Source organism: Giraffa tippelskirchi, chromosome 4 (genome assembly GCF_054371585.1).
Source record: "Giraffa tippelskirchi isolate mGirTip1 chromosome 4, T2T-mGirTip1v1.2.pri, whole genome shotgun sequence".
In the NCBI taxonomy this organism is placed as follows: domain Eukaryota; kingdom Metazoa; phylum Chordata; class Mammalia; order Artiodactyla; family Giraffidae; genus Giraffa; species Giraffa tippelskirchi.
The window spans coordinates 72,445,848-72,467,067 of NC_137278.1; the positions used below are offsets into that span (position 1 = coordinate 72,445,848).

General features: G+C 49.4%; 1 protein-coding gene across 1 annotated transcript in view; it reads left to right on the forward strand.

Annotated features, from left to right (window-relative positions):
• Positions 1–20,433, forward strand: part of KCNK12 (potassium two pore domain channel subfamily K member 12) — a 48,739-nt gene extending 28,306 nt beyond the window's left edge. The window contains exon 2 of the mRNA XM_081591244.1: positions 19,402–20,433. Coding sequence (XP_081447370.1) covers positions 19,402–20,303 — 902 coding nt within the window. The 3' untranslated portion in view covers positions 20,304–20,433. The remainder of the gene's footprint in view (positions 1–19,401) is intronic.
• Positions 20,434–21,220: the final 787 nt, after the last annotated feature.

Here is a 21,220-nt window from a genome sequence, read left to right on the forward strand (position 1 = left end):
TTCACTGAGTACCTACTAAATACCTGGTATTGTGTTGAATCTGAGTGAGGCTGCAATGGATAACCCACCTGACTGCAGATCAGAAGATTCTAAGTGAGATTAGCATTGTGACTTGCTTGCAAAGGCACCAGTCTTTGGTCTGGGCATGTTCTGGAGAGGTTGTGAGAAGCAGTCTGCATCCTCACAATTCACATGGGTGCCAGGTAGACTAGCTCTGGCCTGGGAGCCCGAGCCTGGTGTGGGGGTTAGGAGAGCCAGGCATCAGAGAGAGCCTGAAGGGAGGAGGCAGCTCAGAAGCGTGGGGCCTGAGTGTGTGGGCCCTGCTGGAGGGACCCAGCGGGCCTGGCGGAGGCAGCTGTTTCCTTGGCTGCCCCCAGCTCCCTCAGGAGGTTATTGCCGTGGGTAGAAACAGTCCCCTGCAGTTAGCAGGATAAATATAAACACAGCCTCCTGATCAGGGCTCAGAAACTAAGCTTTGCATCTGAGCTCTCTGCAGCCTTGGCTACTGCAGAAAACAGAACAAGCTAGGATGCAGCAGTGTAGGGCTTCTGCAGCCCAGCAAATGGGCTGTTAGCTGGCTCAGGCTGCCCAAACAAAGTGTCACAGGCTGGGTGGCTTAAACAGCAAAAATTACAATTCTTAGGCCGGAGCTCTAAGATCAAGGTCATCGGCAGAACTGGTTTCTTCTGAGACCTCTCTCCTTGGCATAGAGATAGCAAGCAGCCTTTTCACTGTGTCCTCACATGGTCTTCCCTTGATTCGTGTCTGTCTCCTAATCTCTTCATATAAGGACACCAGTCATACTGGATTGTTGTTGTTGTTCAGTCCCTAAGTCGTGTCGGACTCTTCGTTACCCCATGGACTGGAGCTAGCCTGGCTTCTCTGTCCTCCACTATCTCCCAGTGTTTGCTCAAGTTCATGTTCATTGAGTCAGTGATGCTATCTAACCATCTCATCCTCTGCATATTGGATTAGGGTCTACTTATATGACCTCATTTTACCTTATTTACCTCTCTAAAGGCTCTATCAACAAATACAGTCACATTCTGAGATACTTGAGCCTTCAACATATGAAATTTTGGGGAGACAAGAGGTCATTGTGGCCATCCCCCTGCCTTTAGACTGAAACATCTTAGGACCCTCCTGTGTGACAGAGAGTTGGTCTGTATTTTAAAGACCACCTTAGAGAAAGAGATCCCACATATTTGGTGGGGTTACCCTAGTGATTCAGCTAGTAAAGAATCCACCTGCAATGTGGGAGACCTGAGTTCAATCCCTGGGTTGGGAAGATCCCCTGGAGGAGGGAAAGGCTACACACGCCAGTATTCTGGTCTAGAGAATTCCATGGACTATTTAGTCTATGGGATCACAAATAGTCCAGCGCGAATGAGCGACTTTCACTTTCACTTTTCACTATGACTCAGACACTTCTGGAAATTGCTGTTGCTTATTAGATATGACTAAAAGCTAGCTTAAAATTCCACAAAAGACCTGAACAAATTTGACTGCTCAAACTAGAATAAGCTGAACTGTACTCTCTAAGAGGGCAGCACTGTGTCCTAGCATGGTGCTTGCTCACAGCAGGTGCTCAGCAGATCTTGTGGACAGGAAGAAGGGGACAGGTGGGTGGGGAGGAAGGGAACTAAAAATAATTAAGAATTGATGAGAGATGTACCACATGCTAGACACCTACAGCAACTGATCACTGCACTGGCTCTATCAAGAGGCAAACAGTGCTCAGGGTTCACTAAAAGGGAGCAAGTGTTCGAGTGCCCCTAGGAAGCCAACACTGTAGATCCTGAATTCAAGGAGAAATGACTCTCACAAGTCTTTAAATAAGGGACATGGGCAATGATATTTTTTTCTGTGGTTTTACCAAAGATACAGACATGGTCTTCAAAGGGATAATTCCACCATCCCTTCCTAAAGGCATGAGGCAAAACATTAAATAACAGTGAATGCATTTCTGTGGGGAGCGGGATACTGTGGTCCATGGTGGCTATTTTCTGATGACCTGACTTAATATAGAAATGGCACTTGGAGTTCCCACAAGAAGGAACTTACTGTGTTAGATCTCTGGACTATCATTCAAGCCCCTAATGGGGTAATCGTACCCTCCCACATCCTAGGCCAGACATTGAGCCCTTTGGCACAGCAAGCACCTCACGGCTGGCACAGAGTAGGCACCTCACGATGTTATAAAAGTGAGTGACCAGGTGAGTGCATGCGTGAGGGACTGCTGTGGTCTGAGTGTTTGTGCCCCCCATTTGTATGTTAAAACATAACCCCCAAGGTGTTGTTATTAGGAGGTGGGAACTTTGGGAACTGATCAGCTCATGAGGGCAGGGCCCTTATGACCAGGATTAGTGCTCTTATAAAAGAAGCCCAAGAGAGCTCCCTGGCCCCTTCTACCATGTAAGGACACAGCAAAACTCTCTCTGATGAGATGGTTAGATAGCATCACTGACTCAATGGACATGAACTTGAGCATGAACTAGGAAGAGGGCTCTTGCTGGACCTGAACCTGCCAGTGACTTGATCTTGGACTTCCAGCCTCCAGAACTGTCAGATATCAGTATCTGTGTTTATAAGCCATCTGCTCTGTGGAATCGTGTTATAGAAGCCCAAGTGGACCAAGACAGGGAGTAAATGCCTTAGAAGCAAGATCCAACAACTGACATGCAGTTGTGAAAATTTAGGTCCATCATTCGTACTTTCTCCCAGACAGAGGTCTGCCCAGCTCAGTCTTCTCCCTTCTTTGCCCTCTGCAGGGTGTGTACCCTTAATAATGAGCATATTTACTGAGTGTTCACTCTGTGCCAAGCACTCTGCTGCCCTTGGGAGCCACCCCATGTAATCCCTGTGGCTGTCCTGGGAGGTAATCCTGTCTCCATCCCATAGATGAGGACATGGACACATAGCCAGGAGCTCTGAGTGGGCACTGGGCACTAAGTACAGCCCAAATCTCTGACTCCAAGACCAGGGATTTTAACCACTATGCTTGGATACCCTAGCAATTGACTCAGCCTCTCTGTCTTAGTCCGTTCAGGCTGCTATAACAAATATGCCACCGACTAAGCAGTTTAAACAGTATTTCTTTCTCACAGTTCTGGAGGCTGGCAAGTCCAAAATCAAGGTGCTGGCAGATTCGATGTCTGGTGAGGGGCCAATTCCTAGCTTCCAGATGGCTGCCTTCTTGCTGTGTCCTCAGGCGGCGGAAAGAGAGATAAAGAGAGATCTCGGGGCCCCTCTTATGAGGGCACTTATCCCATGCATGAGGGCTCCACCCTCATCTGATCACCTTTCAAAGGCCCCACCTCCTAGTACTGTCATGTTAGAGGTTAGGATTTCAATCTATGAAATTTGGTGGGTGGAAACAAACATCCAGTCCACAGCACTCCCTGAAGTAAGTAAGTGAAGTGGCTGTCTTGGCCTTGGCCTTCCCAGGTATGGGTGCCCCAGCTTTCCTCATATGCTGCTTCAAAGGCCTTCATTCATTTCCTCCATCTGCAACACCTCAGCAGCCCCTTGCAGTTTGGCATTCATGAGGTCGTCTCCCTCCCTTCACACCTACAGCCAGCTTCCTCCTAGTTGCCAAAGCCCAGGGGAACTGTTAGGAAGTTTCTGAGCATCCCCTCATTCCTGCTTCCTCCTCTAGTTTCCTTGCCTTCTGCCAAGTCTGTGTCCTCCCTTTGGCCTCTGTTCCTTTGGTCTCTTTGGGCTACTGTCCTGCTCTGGGCAACCCCACCTCTTTGATACCTCTGAACTGGACTCTTTGGCCTGCCACTTCAGACGTCCTCATCACAGCAACCAGAGAGACTGGCTTTTTCTTTTAAAACTGTCATGTAAAATTTTTAGTAGATAAACATTGAATGAGCACATATTAACACTGTACTCAAAATATAAACTGATATGCCCTCAAATATTTCCCTTGTTATAATTGAAAGATTATAGACTTGAGAGATGAGGTTGAGAGACAGGAGACAGGCTCAGACTCAAGGAAGTCACATGCCATTTATGTCACATTATCTCTCATGGATTCAATTTCCTCATCTATAAAATGAGACAATGATGACATTCTTTCCTGGGTTATTGTGATGACCAAATGAGATAAGACATAAAAATTTGCTCTATACACATATCTATATGTGTATATATAGATATTTTTAATATCTATACAGAGATATTAAAAAATGTTGATGGTTATTCTTATCATCTTAATACCTTCTAAAATGGCAGGAGGTTCTGCTCATAGAGAAAAAATATTATATTCAGCATCTCAGATGTCCTTTGGAATCTAGTTGAATATTTATTGCCTTTCTTCCTCTTTTTATAAAACCACTTGTTTACCTCTTTGTCCCTCATGTTAAAGTCAGATGAGGGACTTCCCTGGTAGTCCAGTGGCTAAGACTCTATGCTCCCCACGCAGGGGGCCCAGATTTTATCCCTGGTCAGGGAACTAGATCCCACATGCCACAACTAAAGATCTTGCATGCTGCAATTAAGACCCAGTATAACCAACTAAATGAATATTAAAAAAATAATAATAAAAATAAAATGAGAGTGATAGGTTTTTTTCATATTCTGGGGCATTTACATAACTGAAACTTTGTCCTGAGAGTGTCCATAAGAGATTTGCTGACCAATCTCTTTGTCCTGTGTTCCCTTTATTTTTCCCTCTTCGTTTCTCCCTCACCTCTATCTCCTTGTCTCTGGCTGTTGATTGGCCTGGAACACCCTTACTGTAGAAGTCACCTCCTTCCAGTTCTTCATTAGATGTTACTTCCTCAATGAGGCCAGTGTGGACCTACCCCATTTAGTACCACAAACCGCCTCCTCCCTCCCCCAGGCTCTCTCCACCCACTCGGCCAACTCTTTTCTTCTTTCCATAACACTGCCACTTTCTAGTATACCACACAGTTTACTTGCACACTATGCTTACAGTTTATTATCCATATTCCGTGCTGAAATGTAAGCCTTGTGAGGACAGGGTGCTTTGTCTGTCTGGATCACTTATGAAGCCCAAGGGCCTGGTAGATAGTAGGCCCTCGGTCATTATTTGTTGACTGAATGAAAGCTTCCTTCACAGGCTCCTCTTCTGCCCTTTAAATGCTGGGGTTCCCCAGGAGTGCCCATTCTCATACTGTACTTTCTTCCTGGGAAGTCTGATCCACATGACCCTTGAACAGATGTTCCAGCCCAGACCTCCAAGACTGTCTCTTATTGCCTCCACCTGCTTGGGTAATGCATCTTTATTGCTCCTCTAGGAAGCCCACTCAGATCTCTTCTCTTGTTTCCTGACATCCCATGATGTCTCCCATGCTGTTATTTTCATAAGATATCATGGTCAGTCTCTTGAAAATGTGGGTCTTATCCATTTTTATTTATAATTTAAAAAATACAGTGCTTCCTGGGAAAAAAAGTTACGGTTTCAAATGTAGAAACTACCCCATTTTTACCACAAGGAAATGTGAAATATTTATAAAAGCAATGCAGGAGACTTGGGTTTGATCCCTGGGTTGAGAAGATTCCCTGGAGAAGGAAATGGCAACCCACTCCAGTATGCTTGCCTGGGAAATCCCATGGACAGAGGAGCCTGGTGGGCTATATAGTCCACAGGGTCACAAGAGTCAGATACAACTTAGTGACTAAACCACCATTACAGAAGAAAACGGAAATAAAAATCACCCATACTTTCACAATCTAGAGGTATGTTTCACCTATGGAATTAAATACATGTGTGGGCACACATGCATACATATATATAGCCAATATATTAGGAAACTTGGGAAGGAATTAATTTAAAAAAAAAAAGAAATAGTATCTATGGAACACTAAGAGCAGAACTATTTTGAGAAAGACAAAGGCAACCTCTGAGAGTCAGGAGCCAACCTGGAACTCACAGTTCGGCAACAATGTGTGGGGATGGGGTTTGGACCTTGAAGCACTTTCCCAGGACATCTACAGCAGCCAAGGCTACCTTGTGACCAAGGTGGAGTGAGATTAAAAATCAGACCACTCACCAATATCATGTCTGAACACAGACCAAATAACAGCATCATCCAAACCACAGAAATGACCAAACACCCCCATCAAGTTAGCATGAGCAACTGCTATTTCTTTATCAGTCACGGCTTTGGCTTTCCTCCATTATTCCCCTTTCTAGGTAACAATTATTAAGATACTCAAGCCTAGACTTATCCTCTGTTTCCTGCTTTGGTGGCATCTCGTTCAGAGCAAAGCCCTGCTTTCTTGAGTCCTCCCCTAGTCACTTGACTCAAGACCAAATCCTAAATGAGTCCCCCAGATCCCCATGATAGTCTCTTTTGTTACTATGAGTCAATAGATTCCATTTTGTTGACCTGCAGGTGTGTTCCTGGTGACCTTTGGCAGCAGGGTATGGGCAATATTGTACCTCTGAGTATTCCTCCCCACCCCCATGCCTGGCACATAGCAGGTCTCAAAAACATGTTAGGTAGACTAACTAAAATGAAGATTGAAATCACATTTCTGGTACAGAACCAGACAAACTGCAGTTTCTGGCCCTGTGTTATGAGGATGAGAAGAAACCTAAGACGTGGGCCACGTCCTCATTGCAAGGCAACACAGAAACACACAAGATGAAATAATACTCCAGGACCATAGTCAGTGGTACAGAGGCCATCGTGAGCAGCACATAATTAAATGCCTGATGAGCTCTAAGTGCTACCAGGTGATGAATGGGATTCAGGTAGGTGAACAGAAAAGGAAAGACGTCATCGTAGACTTTCAGAGATGGGAAACAGTGGGTGCAAAGGCACGAAGGAGGGAGTGTTCACAGTATGCTTGCTAGACACTAGCTTCTTTCAAGCTGGGATTCTGCCCTCCTTGCTCACCTCATATCCCCGTGGTGTGGTGTCCATTATGAAGCAGGATTTTAGTAATTACCTGGCAAATGAAAATGTGTGTGTATGGATCAGTGAGGGGACCTATGGCCCTGAAGAAGAAGGTTCAAAGAGAGATGATGCTGGAAAAGTTAATCGGGGCCTTGAATCTAAGTCTAAGAAATTCTGGATCTTCCTGTCACTTGGGAGTTCGTTGCAATGTAAGCAGGAGAGAGATCTGGGCAGAGCTGTGCTTCAGTGCATTGGGTCTGGATCAATGTTCAGAATGACTGGGACAGAAAATGTTTCCAGAAAACCAGGAGTCTGGTCCCAAGTCATCAGGGCCTCTCTGTGCAAATGGGGTGAGGGGGTTAAAGCAAGGTGATGAGGAAGTAATGTGGGATTTGAAGTCAGTGGGCCTCAGTTGGAATTTCTGTGACCTTCAGCAAGGTCCTCAACACCTCTGTGCCCCGGCCCCTGTCTCTCATTGCTTGGGATCTGGTACAGATTCATGCCATAGGCCCAGGGCAGGCATTTTGGCCACAGCCAGTCCTCCTGCATGGTATGATTATTTGCATGTTTCAAAGCAAACTCACAGCCACAATCTCTGAACCAAAGGCTGAGTCAGGCCTTAAGAGGCGGAATGGAAAGAGTTGTGAATGTGGGGCTTGAGGCCTGAGTGCTAGGGGTGTTCTTTCATGCACTATTTTACTTCTCTGAGCCCTGGTTTCCACACTAGAATAATGACCAGAAGTCACACACTCCCCCCCACCACACCAGGAGCTGCTCTGGGGACGTATCTGTGATAGCACCAGCAGAGTGAGGGGCATAGAGTAGGCTCCAGACATCTACCACTCCACCCTGCCTTCCTGTGAGCCAGGGATCAACCTCCCTTCCCTGCAGGGCAGCCAAGAGCTGAATGTGCAGCTGGGATGGCCCCCACCCCATCTGGAGAAGGATGCTCCCCTCCCTACTTAGCCTCAGCGCAGGGGCCACAGTTTTGGGCCCTCCTGACCCAGCTAGGCTCTAACAGAGACGTTCAGGCTGGTTTACCAGCCTGAGGCAAGGGGCCATGTTAGCAGGCCAGTGTGGCATACCCACGGTTCCCCGGGGACCCGCTGCACTGTACACAGCAGCTGGACCTGGCTGCAGCTTCAAGTGCAGTTTGCTTTTCTCATGGTTTCTTGGCTTGTTTCCTCCTCTGGAGCAGCCAGGCAGGCCGCCTTCTGTGAGGAGAGATGTGGGGAGGTGGCCAGGTTTGGGGACCAGAGTCAGCGAGATGGTTTCAGAGCCCCGAGAAGCAGCCCCTTCCTCGTGTCTCCCCTCAGCCTGTGCACAGAGGCCCCCCTCAAATGTGGCTCGTGGCTGCATGGGTGGGGAGGAGGGTGTGCTTCGCCAGGTGAATAAAAACTGAAGTAACTGAGAGGAGCTGGAACTGTGTGCGTGAGAGAACAGTTTGACAGAAACCACCACAGGTTCCCTTTACGAAAGAATCTGCACCTCTCTCATCTAGGATTGGCGGTGAAGTGTGATTCAGTTGACAGGGTATGGACACTTCTGGGTTGAGGGACCTGCCTTCTCCCCACAGAGGGTCTACCCGCCCTGCTGAGGGGTGGCCTGTGCCTCACCACAGCCCTGCGTGGGGACCCTGAGGTTTGGGGGAGCGAGGCCAGGGCTGCGTGGGCTTCAGGGCTTTCCTCATCTCACTGCCCCACCTCCGGCTGTTGTTAGCCAGACTTTTGTGGCATCAGGGACTGTCCCTGCCTTCCCTGGCCTTGGAGTCAGTCTTCTCCCGCAGTTCTGGGCTGACGCTAAATTCTAGGCTCTGCTCTTTTTGTGGTGGGCAGGAGGGGCGGTGAGCTCATCCCTGGAAAGGATTAGTCATCAGAGAGACAGGGACAGATCTAGGGGGGCAGGACAGAGGACGGGCTCTATGTAAATGAGTCATCTTCGCTCCAGCTCCGAGGCCCCAGCTTGACAGCTACTCCCCAGGAGAGGTTGTTAAGCGGGAGCGTCCCGGAGGCAGGCGTAGTTAACCGGCTTTTAATAACTCATTTTGCTCAATGATTTTTGGTGAGGAGAGAAAAACCTTAATCCCACAGATGAAGCACACGGTGGGGGCAGGTTCAATTAGCCCCACGGGCAAGGGAAACAGCACTGAGGTTCAAAGCCGATTCTTAGGGTCACGTGTCCATCACTCCCAGATTACTGAAACTTTTCTTATGTTAAAAATCCCCGACCTGCAGCCTGTGGGGTTCAGCCTACATTTTTTAAGCTTCAAACCCTCTCAGTCATCCCCACACATCCCCTGCTTTCAGCAAAGAACATCCCAAAGGTCCCCAAAGAACAAGCAAAAGCGAACATGCGAGTGAGAGGGCCCGCTTTCTCCACGGGACTTGTGTTCTTCTGTGTTGCCTCTTTGTCCTGAGTCGGGGAGCTTCTTAGGTGGTGCTAGTGGTAAAGAACCTGCCTGCCAATGCAGGAGACGTAAGAGATGGGGGTTCGATCCCTGGGTCGGGAAGATCCTCTGGAGGAGGGCATGGCAACCCACTCCAGTATTCTTGCCTGGAGAAACCCGAGGGACAGAGGAGTCTGGCGTGGTCCATGGGGTCGCAAAGAGTCGGACACGACTGAGCAGCTCAGCGCACGCACCCAGAGAGCTTCTAGGGTGAGGCGGCGCCAAGCCCTCCCCAGAGCTGAGCCCTCAGGGAGCCTCCCATCTGGTTTACAAGTTAGACAAATCCTCAAGTACTAGTGGGCTTTCCTGGTGGCTCAGCTGGTGAAGAACCCGTCTGCCAATACAGAAGACACAGGGTCAGTCCCTGGGTTGGGAAGATCCCCTGGAGGAGGAAATGGTAACCCACTTCAGGGTTCTTGCCTGGGAAATACCACGGACAGAGGAACCTGGCAGGCGACAGTCCATGAGGTTGCAAAGAGTCAGACACGCCTGAGCACGCACGCATGCACACACACACAAGTACCAGCAAATGTCGGGCCCAGCATGTCAGCTTTTCTGCCACAGGCCCACTTTCCAGTATCGACCCCCTCCCCCCACTAACACACTTGATTTCAGGATTGGAAAAGGTGGTGCCTCCCCCCCCAGCATGGGGACCAGAGCCTGAAGCCAGCCCAGAGGGGATGTTGCCACTCACCCGGGATGGCTGAGGACACAGAGGCCCCGTGAGGTGAAGGGACAGCAAGTTAGTGGTGGAGTCGTCTTGGGTGTGTGTACGGGGGCTTTTCCTTGCCGCTGAAATGCCTAGTTGTAGTTCACACGGGCCCTGCTCCACCTGAGGCTCTTCAGCTGTGATGTGAGGGCCAGCCTCGCCCGTGTGTTTCCCAGTTAAGCTTGCAGCTTCTTGAGCGCCTGCCACGTTCTAGGTGCCGTGGGAGGCACGAGGGAACCACCTCCTCATCCACTCTTCACAGCAACCTCACGAGGTAGGCGGTCATCGGGCGATTTTTAGAGGGAGAATAACGTGTCCCCGTCGGCCCATTAGCAAGTGGAGGCGCCAGAGCTTGACGCCACAGCCCCTGCCCTCAGCTCTCCAAGAAAGCCAATGTTGGCCCTTCCTAAGCCTGCAGGAAGGGAGGCTCACTGAGCTTGAGGTTTCCAGAGTTTGTGAGTTTCTACTGTACACACACCCAAGACGACTCCACCACTAACTTGCTGTCCCTTCACCTCACGGGGCCACCGTGTCCTCAGCTGTCCCAAGTGAGTGGCAACATCCCCTCTGGGCTGGCTTCAGGCTCTGGTCCCTGTGCTGGGGGGAGGTACCACCTTCTCCAAAGCCGAAATCGAGTGTGTCAGAGTTTGTGAGTTTCTGTTGTAGAAGGCCAGACATGTTGCTGGATGCCACGCCCAGATGATGGAGAAGCTTCTAAAGGTGTCAGGTGACACTCTCACTGCCACAGAGCTCCTGCAAGCTCAGCCTGAGTACAAGGTGGACAGGAGGGTGCCCAGCCTTGCCCTCTTCCTTCTGCCTCAGGTTCACCCACGCCATCAGCAAGAATTACTGAACGCTGTCTGTGGGCCGGACACCAAGCTGCACGTGGGAGCCCGCCAGGCTGGACCCAGCCCCTTACCCTGGCCCCGTGCCCACCGCTCTCCCAGCAGGGCACACCAGGTCTCTAACTTCCTCCTTCTCGAAGTCCCATCCACGCTTCAAGACTAAACATGAATACCTCTTCCTCCATAAGACTCTCTCAGTCACTGCAGGAGAACACCAGCCCTGCTTCTGACCTAAGCTGCTCTGGGGACTACTTTAAATTTCTTAGGCGATTCCACTTTGAAGCCAGAGTTAAGAACTGCTGCTCTAACCAAAAGCAGCCTATGTCTCTTCTGTCTGAACTCTCCTGCGTTTGACTCTCTTAGAGCATCACAAACTCCTTCCTCTAGTTTCATACCGGGCTCTGCCACTTGCTTGCTCTGTGATCTGCGCAAGTTATTTAACCTAAGTGCCTTTATTAAGTGTGACTCAGTTTACTAATCTCACAAATGGGAATGATAATAATTCCCACTGTAGTTCATCAAATCTAAGACACCATCAATTATAGATGCACCAATATATACCATTAAGAATTTTGAATGGCTGCCAAATAAACTAAGTCATCAATTTTAAGATGCATCCTGATTTCAGGGGTGTTAAAACTTGAGGAAAAAAGTTATGACTTAGGATGAATGACACCCAGTGCCTCACTGAATTGTGAGAATGGATGCATTGGTTTACATGAAGCTCTGGCACAGTGCTTGGAAAGAGTGAGGGCTCAATACATATCAGCTATTATGTGATAATATAACTATCACATATCCCACGTTTCCACTCCTCACTAAATGCTTTAATAACTTCTTCCAGCCTTCCTTTCATTCTCAACCCTCCCAGGAGGTTTGGCCAGGCTGCTCAGCTGTCCTCCTCAGGAGAGGAACTAGGAAAAGGATGACATGGGCAGCCTCGAGGTTCCAGACCTGGGGCTTATGAGTCTTAAATCTCACCTCTCAAGCGTCCAGCCCGCCTCCACGGAGCATGGCCATGTGCTTCCTGCCTTCTGCCCAAGTCAGTGTCAGCTCCAACCACAGAGCAGCCCGAAGACTGCCCCAGCCTCTGCCCCACAGCCCACCTCACATCTCCCGCTGTTTCCCGTTTGGAGAGGAAGAGGTGCTGGAAGACGGGCTGCTGGCCTGGCTTGGGCAAGGCCCCACTCTGGGTGAGCTTTAGGCCCCTCGAGTGTTAAAGTGAGCCTGGTACCCCTCCTCCAGCAGTCAGGAAGGATCCCAGGAGAGGGGGGTGTTGGGAGACGCTTCCCAGAGGAGTGTGCCCGGCAGACAAGTAGGCCATGGGTAGGGCTGCCACATTTAGCAGATAAAAATACAGAACTCCCAGTTAAATATGAATTTCAGAAACACAATGAATCTTTTTTTTTTTAAGTGTAAATATGGCCCATGCAATGTTTGGGAGGTTCTTACACTAAAAAGTTCATTTGTTTATCTGAAATTCATGTTTATCTGGGAGTCCTATATTTTATCTGATGAGTCCTAGTGGGTCCTTTCCCCTCCTCTGCCCACTGACCCCTTGACCTCAGCTTTCTCACTCTCCCTGATATTTAACTCTCATCCTTGAGAGGTTCTTGAAATTTTTATTTTCAGTTATTCAATCAACAAATAACTATCAGTGCCTAATTTATACATGAGTCCCTTGTCCACTGTGGAGAATAGAAAGAAGACTTTATTAAGCACTTATTAATGTGCTAGGCAAGGGCTTCTGTGGTGGCTCAGCAGTGAAGAATCTGCCTACAAGGCAGGAGACACAGGAGACACTGGTTTGATCTCTGGGTCGGGAGGATCCCTTGGAAGAGGGCATGGCAACTGGCTCCAGTATTCTTGCCTGGAGAATCCCATGGACAGAGGAGCCGGGCAGGTTTCAGTGCACAGGGTCACAAAGAGTCGGACACGACTGAAACGACTGAGCACAGCACAGCCCCATAAGCTAGGTAGGGACTATTCTAAGTGTTTTAGATGTATTGACTCAGTTTAGTACAAAAATACAAATATTATCATCTCCACTTTACAGATGAGAAAATTGAGGCACAGAAAGGTTAATTAATTTGCTCAAAGACAAATCCTAGTGGAGCCAGGATTCAAACCTGAGTAGCCTATATAATCTATAATTCCAAATAGCCAATATAATTTGGTCCCTACTCCCAAGGGTTCCCAAACTCATTGTGGAAACAGCCCCACAAAGTTAATTCTAAGTCATCTGTGCTTGGTGCTCAAAATAATGTTCACTGACCAGTTGCAGTGGCCTCAGCTGGAACCAGGTTAGAAATTTGGAATAATGAATGCCACCTCAGAATCTGACAAGATTCCAGGTCGATCCTAGGTAATCCAGTCTGAGAATCACTACTCCAAACAAGCAGAGTGACAGTCAATGCATTTACTCAACAGACTTGGCCCAGCACATTCTACATGCCAGGCACGGCAAAGACATTGCAGTGTTGCAGTGACTTTTTTAAAATATGGGAAATCCTCACGAATGTTTGTTAAATGTCTCATCCTTAGTTTTTCATGAGGATAGAGTATAGAATTTCCTGAAGATTACGTTTTGAAATACTCAAGTCACTCAAGGTGACTAAATACATTTTATGGTCAATGGCTTATGTTTGGGGAACACTGGACAGTATTAGCATAGCCCTGTGTGATTAACACAGTGAGTGCTCTGAAAGTCCCACAGTAAATAAACTTGTTTTCTAAATCATGGGAATTCTCTCCACCTATTAAGTCTACTGTCTCATCTTGAGGAACACCCTTTGGCAGGATGTGTTACAGTCAGAGAGGGTTCGTATCAAGAGCTCGACATTTTACAGATGAAGAAATAGAAGTTCAGAGGAGTTAGTGATAGTGACTTGCTTCAGTCACTTGGCTGATAGGGGCTACAACAGAAGTCAAAGCTTTGAGTTCAAGTCTGGTACTATTTCCTTGACCCTGGGATGTTTAACCAGGCCTTTAACCATTGGCACCAGCTGGAGTGTGTTTGGTTGCACGTGACAGAAGGCTTAGGCAGGAAAAGGGATTTATGGGTTCATGTAACTATAAGCCCAAAGGTAGGCCAGACAGCCTGGCCCGTTTGACTGGACAGTTCATTAGGGCTTTCAGGATACCCTGACTCAGCCTTCTGCAGTGTCAGCTTCATCTAAGCTGGCTCCTCATGGCCACATGGCCACCAACCACTCCTGGGGCCACCTCCTGCTCCCTCCATACCCAGGGCAGCACTCTTAAAAGTGAGGAGAATTTGACCCAGAAACTGTCAGAGAAACTCTCCTCTCATCTGATTGGTCTGAATGGGGTCACATGCCCATCCCTGAGCCAAACTCTGTAGCCATGAAAATGCCCTGCACTGATTGGTTTAGGCCTATCCATCTTCCAACCAGCTATAGTAAGGGACTGGATTTTCCAGATTGGACTAGACTAATGGAGCCCACCCCTGGCTGTTGGGTCAGTTCTTCAAGGGGCCTGGCTGCTACACTTCAGGGGTGGGGTGGGGGGTGGTGGGGTGATGGTTAAAGGAGATAGCTGCAATGTCCACAACAAGGGTTTTATGTTACTTGACATTTAAACCAACAAATCATTATGATGTATATTTTAAATATCTTACAGGTTTATATGTCAACTACAACTCAATAAAGCTGAAAAAAAAAGTTTTAGGGAATTTAAATCAAAATATTTGAAATTGGACAAATTCCAACCAGTAGGGTCATCAACGATAGAGTATTATATTATTTCTTAAAGGAAGCGCTTTAGCCCATTCGCATTAGAATTATCAGGGGACATTTGTTAAAATGCAGAGTCCTTGGCCTTTCTAAATAAGTCTCTGGAGTGGGACCTGCCTTGGAATCTGCATTTTAATCATGCATCCCAGTTGCTTGGATTTGCTGTGGCTTACACCTGTTGTCCTGGGATAATTATTTGCTGTCAAGTATCTCAGATTGGATTATAAATTATTTTTCCCCACCACCAAGATGACACTGCAGAGCTAGTGGGAAAAGTTGCCCCAGATGATGAACCCAAATGTCCCATTTGGTGCAGTGAAAAAGGGCACCAGAGTCAGTTCAGCCACTTACAAACAGTAACTTGCTGAGTATCTCGCTCAGCCCACGCCCTTGCCTGCACTGTTGCGGTTGATGATGCGTCCCTCTCAGGATGGTTGATGGGACCAGATGAGAGGACATGTCCAGTGCCCAGCACAGAGGCTACCACCCAGGGCCTGAGACAGATCAGTGCTGGCCTCCCCATCTCGCTTCCAGGCTCTTAGAGCTGAACTCAGAGGCCCTGTCACTGGGGCCCCATTTGTGAAGGCGGCACCAGACAGACTGTGGGAATGAGCTTCACAGCTTTTATCAAAGTGGCATAATAAAGCCCCCTAGTGTCTGCTCTCTGCAAACTGGGATGGCAGATCAATTGTGGCATAAACAAAACAGCAGGCTTGGTGCAAACCCGGGGACAGATGATGCCTCTGCAGAGTGTGAGTGGGAGAAGGGGGAATTCTCTGGGTGGTTGGGTTTGCCTTTTCTCTGGCTGAAGCTTCAAGGCCCTTCACCAGAGGCAGCCTGGCCCCCCACAGATTGCCAGAGTTTGGGGGGACCATTCTTCCTTTGTGGAAACATCTGGCTAGGCAGCAGCACCAGGCACTGACCCTACCACCCTCAGCAAGAGGCCTGGTCCGGGGGCCTCAGCGCCCCCAGAGCTCTGAGCCTCTTGGTGTTGATGGGGAAGGACAGAGGACCGTGCCCCCTCCACCCTGTCTCTGGAGCTGAACTGATGGTGGGTCTGTAGGAAAGCAAAGGGAGGTGAAGTGGACACAGGGGCAGATCTCAGGAAAAGGCCAGTGAGAGGGACCCTGGCGTTGGGTGTCCTCTGTGATGTCAAGGAACCGCCTACCTGCCTGTCCTCTTCATTTTCGGCAGAAAGTGCCATAGCCAGTCACGCATTTGGTGTCATTTGAGGCCTACAGTCATAGCCACGAGACCTCAGGACCAGGTCTGGCCCAGCCTCTGCGTGGAGGCAGCAGGGAAAAGCTCTGCCCTTGTCCAGGGGTGAGCCACTGACAGCAGAGGGGTAAATGGGGACCTGTGTAAAACCTCTAAGAAGGCAGCCTAGGTCATCTGTAAGGGCGTCCATCTGGATTTCCACCAAAGCCCTGAGCCTAGCACAAGGCTTGCCAAACCAGGTTCTCAGTGTTTGCTGGGAAAAGGAATGAGCCGGTAGGGGTTAGCCTTATGGCTGCATCACAACGCCCACTGTTAGGACAGGCATACCTTTTCATGGAGCCCATATGGGTCTTTGGCAAATCCCCCAAACACAGGCACCACCACCCTGCACCTTTCCTTGAGTGGGTGGTGCTTCCTATGACTACACTGCATGCTCACCTGCCCTCTGCCCATCAGGCCCCCATGATCCAGCAGGCAGCCCTCCTGGGCAGTCTCTTCAGATTTGGCTGCAGAGTTCACTTGACCCCTGTCACTCTCCCCCATCCCTGGCACAGGATGCCCTAGGAGACTGCCAGGGCAGCAGACTGCTCCCACTAGTGCCCCCTTCCTGCCCCTGCCTGTGTGAGCTGCACCAGTCAGCCTTCAGCCCAGAGAACTGTCCAGCACAGGGTCAGATTCCAGGAGACATCTCTGACTCTCCCAGAACCCTCACCATGCTCTGTTCTAGTGCTCCAGGGTGAGTTTATAAGTGTCTGCAGTTCAGCCAACATCCACCAGGAAACAAGGTGCCAGGCTGCCCCTGCTGCAGCCTGATGTTCTCTTGACCAATCCCACCCCCACCACCTCTTGACTTGGGGATGCCATAGCACCCTCCTATTTCAAGGCCATCTCCCATTATCCCTGGGTACTTTCTAGCCTTTCTGTATAGCCTGGAAGTGGGTGGTGCGGGTTGCTGGTCACCCTATTTTGCTGATTTAATAGATACAACATAGATGTATTTAAAACTTCTCTTTATGGGATTCCCTGGTGGTTCAGTGGCTAAGACTCCAAGCTACCGATGCAGGGGGCCCAGGTTTGATTCCTGGTCTGGGAACTAGATCCTGCATGTCACAACTCGGACTCAGCACAGCCAAATAAATAAATATTTAAAACTTCTCTTTAGAATGAGGGCTAATGTATTACATGTCATGCTAAACTTTTAGCTGAAAATTCTAAAGAACAGGAAAATCCCATTCAATATTCTCTTAGGCATAGTATTAATATTCCAGGCCCAGCATTTTTCATTTCTTTAGGGATTTAGCCAAGTGATCCCCCAACCAGAGGTGTTGTTTTCCCTTCATGAGTAGCAGCAGTATTGTGTATGATGGTCTAAGCACCAGGCAAGAAGCCAGGACACAAGTATGGCATCTGTCCGCCACGAACCATCTGTCCCCCACGAGCTGTAGGTCATGTTCCCTCAACCCCTGCTCCCTCACCTATACAGTGACAGGTAGACCAGAATTAAGATCCCTCACAGTTCCTAATCAGCTAGGCATTTTGAAGTTTTTCTTATCATGAGAGTAAAAAAGCTCCTAAAACACATAGTTTGAAAAGTTAAATACAACGAACACTCATGTAACCACCACTCAGATCAACAGATCATTTCCAGCACCCCAGAGTCTCCCTGGGTCCCCTTCCATTCACCCTGCCTTGCCACCCCCAGAGCAAACTCCAATTCTGACTTTTATCTCAACTTCCCTTGTAATTTTACCAGTCAAGTATGCATCCCTAAAAAGGTACTGTAGTTTGGTTTTGCCTGGCTTTGAATTTTATGCCAACGGAATACTTTTGTGTCCAGTTTCTTTTAACATTCTTTTTGTGAGGTTCATTCATGTTATTGCAGGTAGCAGTGGTCTTTGCTTTTTCTTTGCTGTATAGTATTTTCTTGTATAAATTGACCATGAATTAGTTATGCTGGTGGACACCTGGGTTATCAATCTATTAACAGGATTTTTTTACAAATACACACAGAGACAAATACAAACATTCCAACTCCACATATAGTCATATTGATTCAGAGTTGATTTCTTTATGAATTCAGAAACTTGAGTTTGACTTTAAAGTGTAGCAAAATCTCTCTTTTGAACTCCTGGTTACATTGCTAGTTTGGTTTTTTTCATACTCTTATAGCCAAATTCTGAACCTAGGGACATAATCCATCTTCCTCAACAGAGGTATCACTATAAGATTTTCTCCTAAGTTGAGTCATTAAGCATAAGATGAAGACAATGTCAGGCAATGGGGCATTTCCTCCAAGGATTCTAGAAAATGATTAGCAGACACATTTAAGGAATCATTCTGGAAAAAAAAAAGTTTCTCTAGGTTTTTCGGGGAAATAGTTACGCCACCCCTGTCCCAGAGCTGGCCCCACCCCACTAACAGGGCATAGGTAGACCTCTTGACCTTGGGCATGCATTAAACAGGGATGCCCCTGAACTTTAGCTGCAGAGGTCTTGATAGGTGCTACTGTGCTGCTCTGATGATGTGCTTTCAGCTCAGACTCCAAGCAGCAGTGGATCTTCATGCTAAGGGATAACATCCCCTCCCATAACCAGAGTCAGGTAGCCATAGGTCCCACAAAGACATCACAGCTGGCAGCTGGCTGAGAGCTCATGGTGGAGGAGCAGAGCCGCCACTCTGCACGACCCTGGCCAGCATGGGCCAAGCACCCTGGCGGGAAGCCAAGCCTTCTGCAGCAATCAGTCGATAAAGAAACTCCCTTCAAGACTGTGCTTTGAACAAGTGGATAAATTAAGACTTAATTATAAGAGTTCAAAGCACTAAGCAGCTGCCCAGGCATAGAGCAGACCTCTCAGGATAAAAGCCACTCCAGACACACAGCAGCACAGGACCCAGCTGGGCGGAAACCTTTCCCTTAGCTACAAGTGGAGCAAGGGTGATTGATGGTGGTCCTTGGGTGAGAAAGAGCTGATGTCCAATGGCAGAGACACGCTCACTCTCTGAAGGTTGGGGACTTGTTCTCAAACAATTCTTCGTCAGTTTCATAAACCCCTTTTCAGAGACCATCAAATATAGCTGCCTGGACTAAATACAACCTACCTGGTCCCCAGCGATTCTATCAAATGAAGCCTTTAGGGAATTCTGTCCTAACAAGGCCCAAATGTGCCACTGGTACATTAAAAAAACGATTTGAGTGGTGAGAGAACAGGTGATACTTGTGTGATTTGTGGGTATCTCAGTACCTTCCCCTGTGCAGCTGTTTTGTGTGTTGTGATGGGTCTTTCCTAGTGACTCTCTCACCCCACTGGCATTGATTTATAGATCCCCCAGAAGAGGAGTCATGTATCCTCCATCAGTTTAGGGGTTGTCCAGACTTAGGAACCATATCTGGTGCCACCAAGGGAGAGAAACGTCTTGGCACTGTTTCCCCTCCAGTTGAGTGATGGCCACTCAGGTAAGAGCCATGTCAACACCTGAATACAACTGCGCCGCGCCGGGTGGGGACCACCTGTCCAGCCAGGACCGTGCTGTGCTGACCCCTGCTCTGTCCCCACAGGTTTCGGCATGACCACCCCCGCCACGGTGGGCGGGAAGGCCTTCCTCATCGCCTACGGGCTGTTCGGCTGCGCTGGGACCATCCTGTTCTTCAACCTCTTCCTGGAGCGCATCATCTCGCTGCTGGCCTTCATCATGCGCGCCTGCCGGGAGCGGCAGCTGCGCCGAAGCGGCTTGCTGCCCTCCACCTTCCGCCGCGGCTCCGCGCTCTCGGAGGCCGACTGCCTGGCAGGCTGGAAGCCCTCGGTGTACCACGTGCTGCTGATCCTGGGCCTGTTCGCCGTGCTGCTGTCTTGCTGCGCCTCGGCCATGTACACCAGCGTGGAGGGCTGGGACTACGTGGACTCGCTCTACTTCTGCTTCGTCACCTTCAGCACCATCGGCTTCGGGGACCTGGTGAGCAGCCAGCACGCCGCCTACCGGAACCAGGGGCTCTACCGCCTGGGCAACTTCCTCTTCATCCTGCTCGGCGTGTGCTGCATCTACTCGCTCTTCAACGTCATCTCCATCCTCATCAAGCAGGTGCTCAACTGGATGCTGCGCAAGCTGAGCTGCCGCTGCTGCGCGCGCTGCTGTCCCGCGCCCGGCGCGCCCCTGGCCCGGCGCAACGCCATCACCCCGGGCTCCCGGCTGCGCCGCCGCCTGGCCGCACTCGGCGCCGACCCCGCGGCCCGCGACAGCGACGCCGAGGGCCGCCGCCTGTCGGGCGAGCTCATCTCCATGCGCGACCTCACGGCCTCCAACAAGGTGTCGCTGGCGCTGCTGCAGAAGCAGCTGTCGGAAACGGCCAACGGCTACCCGCGCAGCGTGTGCGTCAACACGCGCCAGAACGGCTTCTCGGGCGGCGTGGGCGCGCTGGGCATCATGAACAACCGCCTGGCCGAGACCAGCGCCTCCAGGTAGACGCGCAACCTCTCGCGCCACGGACCCTCAAGCAGGCTGGCGTGCAGCCGGGCGGCGTTTGTTCTCCTCTCAGACGCTGGCGCTTTCTTAACCTTTATCCAATAAAATGAAACCAAAAAAAAAAAAAAAATTTTTTTAAAGAAATACTATTTGGCCAGGCCTGATGTTATCAAGGGCAAGTTTTGGGGGAGCCTGTTATTCTTGTGGGTCCCCTTCTTAGAGCACCGTGGTCCCCGGCAGATTCTCCTTCGGGGAGAGAAAAAGTGGCACCCCAGACTCTCGCCTGGTGCACAGGGCAGTCAGGGGAGTGCCGCCCCTGGGTTTTGCAGACTGGCACTAAACCCTGCCTCCATGCACATACGCAGCTGGCAACCCCAAAGCATATGGTGCAACTTTCCATGGCTCTGAATTACCTCCGCAGCATTTAGAATCCTGGCCCAGCCTAGCAGCTTCCTTCTGGTCGTCAGAAATGATATAGTCACAGTTATGACAGGTGGGGGTGGGGAGAGCCATATGTTGCCTCCTGATGTATATATATAGAACAGCCGCTACACACAGAGAATGGTGTAGTATTATGCAATAAGATGAAACATCGCACCAACTTGAGGGCTGTGGCATTTCCCAGAGATCTGGGAATTGCCATGGTAAGGGGCTTAGGAGGCCTTTCTCAGCCTGGAGTTAGTCCACTTAGAACATGGAGCTGGGCAACTCTTTTTAGGGAAGGAAAGCCTGGAGTGGTCTGCAGGGCTCACTCAGGCTACAGGAGCCCAGCTCTCCCTCAGCTGGCTGATCTCTGTGGTTCAGGGCACATCTCTGAATCCCCTCAACTCTTCTTCCTTTCACCAGCATCACCCAAGGGAATGCTTTTTGTTGTTAGCCAGGAACATCTAAGTCTTCTCAGACAAGATTTTTCTTTG